Below are 3797 nucleotides of genomic sequence, written 5' to 3'. Positions count from 1 at the left end.
TGCAATCCTTCAAGTTGGAATCCCATTGGGTATCTGAGAGGACCGATGTGGGGAGCAGACAGGAAGTCTCCAACAGGACTCATATCTCAATCCAGGCCTCTTGTACTATTCCAAATCCATCCCAGTTTTAGGACTCTGGTGAGGGTGGCAAAATCAGGCCCACCCACCTTGATAGGCAGATTCTTCACTCCATGCCCTGTTCGCACACACCTGCTTCTGCTGGTCACAGTTAGGGGGAATGGGCCTTACGGTTAAGATAGACCGCTTCCTCTGGCCCTCCCCAGCTGAATCTGTGTTCAAATGGCTGGAAAAATTGAGGGCTCGCCTTTTTGGTTCAACTGTGTGTGCCACTGTCCTCGAATCTTCAATATACGACAGGATGGAGGCTATGGGTCTACTCAGGCTGCCAGCTGTGCTCCCATCGATCACACATACTGCCCTGTCTTTCTTCTGCCAACTGTCAATGCCTAGGGTGGAAGAGGGCCAGCAGGCTCCAAAAGGCTCAGAGCCAGTCTGCATAAGCACTTGGCAATTTTGGATATGAAAATGGGTAAAAAAAAAAATAAATAAATAAAAGTGGAACAACAAAAGCTTCATTTGATAATTAGAGATCTGAGTGATTTTGCTTTTATTTCCTCCATGTTAACCAATCATGAAATTTCACAGTGATTTCTGGGGTGGGGCAGAAGGAAAGTATATTCAGAATAATGGAGGCCATGGCCTGGTTGGCCCAAGAAGGTGCAAGCAGGGGAGGCCTCACTGGGGAAGCTGGAGGAGCACCGAGTGCCCGGATGGCAGGTAGGTGACGTTCCGAGAGCGGGAGAGCTGGTAAGCAATGTCCTCAGCAGCTTCCAGCTTGCGCAGCTCAATCAGGCCGTCACCTGCGGTGGCCAGGGAGTTGGCTATCAGCGCGGCTGCCTTGGAGTCACCCTCAGCAGAGATGATAGTTGCCCTCTTCTGCTGCTCAGCCTTTTCCACCATAAATCTGGCCCTCTCGGCTTCCTGCTGAGCCACCTGTTTGGCTTCCACTGCTTCTGTGAACTCCTTCCCGAAGGTCAGATGTGTCAGGGACACGTCATCCAGGATGAGCCCAAACGTTGCTGCTCTCTCTGTGAGGTCATCGCTCACCTGCCTGGAGACCACCTCTCGCTGGGTAATCAATTCTCCAGCATCAAAGCGAGCCACTACCGACTTGAGGATCTCTGTGGTGATGGATGGCAGCACCCGGTTATCATAGTCCTCACCGATGCTGGTGTAGATGCGAGGAAGCTGGCTGGCCACCGGCCGGAAGAGGATGCGTAGTGTGATGTTGACATTCTGCAAATCTTTGCTACCAGTGATGACTGGTACATTCCGGGGTTGTGAGCGGCAATCAAAGATAATGGGTTTCTGTACCCAAGGGATGAGAAAGTGAGTCCCTTCCCCTACCACAATGTCCTGCACTCCACGGAATCGGTCAAAGATGACAGCTCTGTGCCCAGCGTCCACATTATATAAGGCAGAGTTCACCACGCCTCCTGCAACCGCTAAAGCTAGGCCGAACTTTCCAATGGACTCAAATACTTTGGCAGCCATGATTGCTTCTGTTCCCCCGTTCACACCTGTTTCCACTCTGACCTCCACATGTACCTCGCCCCCATTGTTTACACATTTATGAGTCATACATCAGCTGTGTTAATATCTCATTGACCAAAGTAAGTTACATGGATGAGGCAGGAGTCAAGGAATGGACAGAAACGCTACCAGCAGTTGGATGAGTGGAAAGCTATCAGGTGGGTCTCAGGGTTCAAGTCACTTTCTACTCCTGTGGATGAAGGCAAAGTAGATTTTTTTTTGCTGACACCACTTATTTTTATTCAATAGAATACAATCTATGAATACTATATACAAGAAGAAAGTAAACTTATACAAGGAAATATTTACATACTGATCAAAGAATGGATGTGTTTTGTAAATTAGAAGCCTCCGCTAAAAGAAGTGTCATTTAATCAAAAATAATTTTCAAAGTGGGATGATAGATCTACAAATACCAAACCAAACAAGCAAATAAACAAAAATGACCATCGTACTGTCTTGGCCAAGGACTAAACTCCTGGGTTCAGAATATACCTTGATACCCTAGAATGCTATGAAATGGTCATTTAAAAACTCCAACTTTGCCTTGTCTCAAATCAAGAAGAGTTAATAGAAATTTCTAACTTTTTTTTTTTGCTTTTTCTTTTTTCACTAATTTTTTATTTGCTTTACATACCAACCACAGTTTCCCCTCTTTCCTCTCATTCCATTTCCTTCCCCTACCTCCTTCCTACCCCCTCATCTACTTCTGAGAAAGAGTAAGGCCTCCCATGGAGTCAACAAAGCATAGCCTACCAAGTTGAGGCAGTACCAAGCTCCTGCCCCCTGCATCAAGGCTAAGCAAAGCATCTCTAGACCAACAGCTATGGAGCCTGCATGGGACCAATCTAAGCCCTCTACATGTGGGTGACAGTTGTGTAGCTTGGTCTGTTTGTGGCCCGCAGCAGTGGGACCAAGATCTGTCCCCAACATATGAACTGGCTTTTTGGAGAAAATTAGTTTTTAAGAGAGAAAATTTAATATTATGGCATCCTATTTTGTAATGTACTGAAAGCATACATGTTCTATATATGTTAGCATATATATGCTAACAGGTAAATAAAAGATGTAACTTTTAAAAAATAGTGTTATCTTGAAAACAAATAACTAATTTTTTCCTTAAAATAGGTTCTGAATTTCCTTAGGACCATGTTTGGTCAAACTAAGAAGACAGTCTCAAAATTTGAATCTTTATAAAGTTTCTAAGAATCTCACCTAGCCACTGCAAATCAACTAACTTCAAAAAAACTTCTTCTTTTTAACCTTTTACAATGAGAATAAAATTCGAATGTTTCCATGAAAGAGAAGAAGCAGATTAAACTACAATTCTTGAGTTACTTCTTGGTAACTGGATTGAAACCAAAGACCCCAAGGTCAGTTGATTTTGTGACACTCACGTGCTTAGATGGCCCCTTGTTCTCCCAACTCCAAACATCTGAATGTTTTGAGTGTTTTATAGACCAAACACTTGGATGCTTGGTCACATTTTTCCATTTCTCATCTGGAAAAGAATGAACACAGTCTGAGGTTTGTCTCTCAGACTTCCTAAGAAGATGACCTTGGATGCCTTAGGAAAAAAGGCAACAATTCAAACCAGCACAAATTGCTAGGACAGTCCTTCCCATCGGCTGCCTAACAGGCATCCATGTAGGTAACCCAGAGCAAAGGCAAAGAAAGTGATGGTGAAGTATGTGGATAGGAAAGTTACTGTATGCCCAGTAGGTGCTGGACATGGAGGCATACTAACACAACCTAGCTTACCTTTGGTCTCCATTGTGTACTTTAGATGATGAAGTTCTTTGTGGTTAAGTGACTCACTCAAAGTCACATGTCTGGTCAAGGACCAGGCATTTTTGTCGTGATCTTCCAGAGGCTGCAAGCATGGTGTCTGCCACACAGATGTCACTTTTCAAGCTTCTATTCAGACTCACATGAAGAAACTGTTCGAAGAGATGTGAAAGTGAACTGCTCTCTGGGTGTGTGCATTTGATGTCTGCAGGCTCCCATGTGTGCCTGCCATAGCTCCTTCAGGGCTCTGCTCTGTGTACCTTGTGGTCCTCCAGGTAAGCCACTGGCAATAGGCACAATCTCTCAGAAAATAAAAAACCCTTTCCCTAAATACTACCGGCTATCCTTCACAGCAGGCTGCGTGCAGCTGCTATTTAGACTTGAGGTCTGGATCA

At 44.7% G+C, this 3797-nt stretch overlaps 1 protein-coding gene across 1 annotated transcript; it reads right to left on the bottom strand.

Annotated features, from left to right (window-relative positions):
- Positions 1-604: 604 nt before the first annotated feature.
- LOC114709423 (prohibitin-like) lies at positions 605-1893 on the bottom strand. Its single transcript, XM_037205266.1, has one exon. The coding sequence runs from the start codon at positions 1660-1662 to the stop codon at positions 757-759; it is 906 nt and encodes a 301-aa protein (XP_037061161.1). The 5' UTR covers positions 1663-1893; the 3' UTR covers positions 605-756.
- Positions 1894-3797: the final 1904 nt, after the last annotated feature.

Source organism: Peromyscus leucopus, chromosome 4 (assembly GCF_004664715.2).
Source record: "Peromyscus leucopus breed LL Stock chromosome 4, UCI_PerLeu_2.1, whole genome shotgun sequence".
Taxonomy (NCBI): domain Eukaryota; kingdom Metazoa; phylum Chordata; class Mammalia; order Rodentia; family Cricetidae; genus Peromyscus; species Peromyscus leucopus.
The sequence above is the reverse complement of the archived record's forward strand: the minus strand, read 5'-3'. Positions and strand labels throughout refer to the sequence as shown.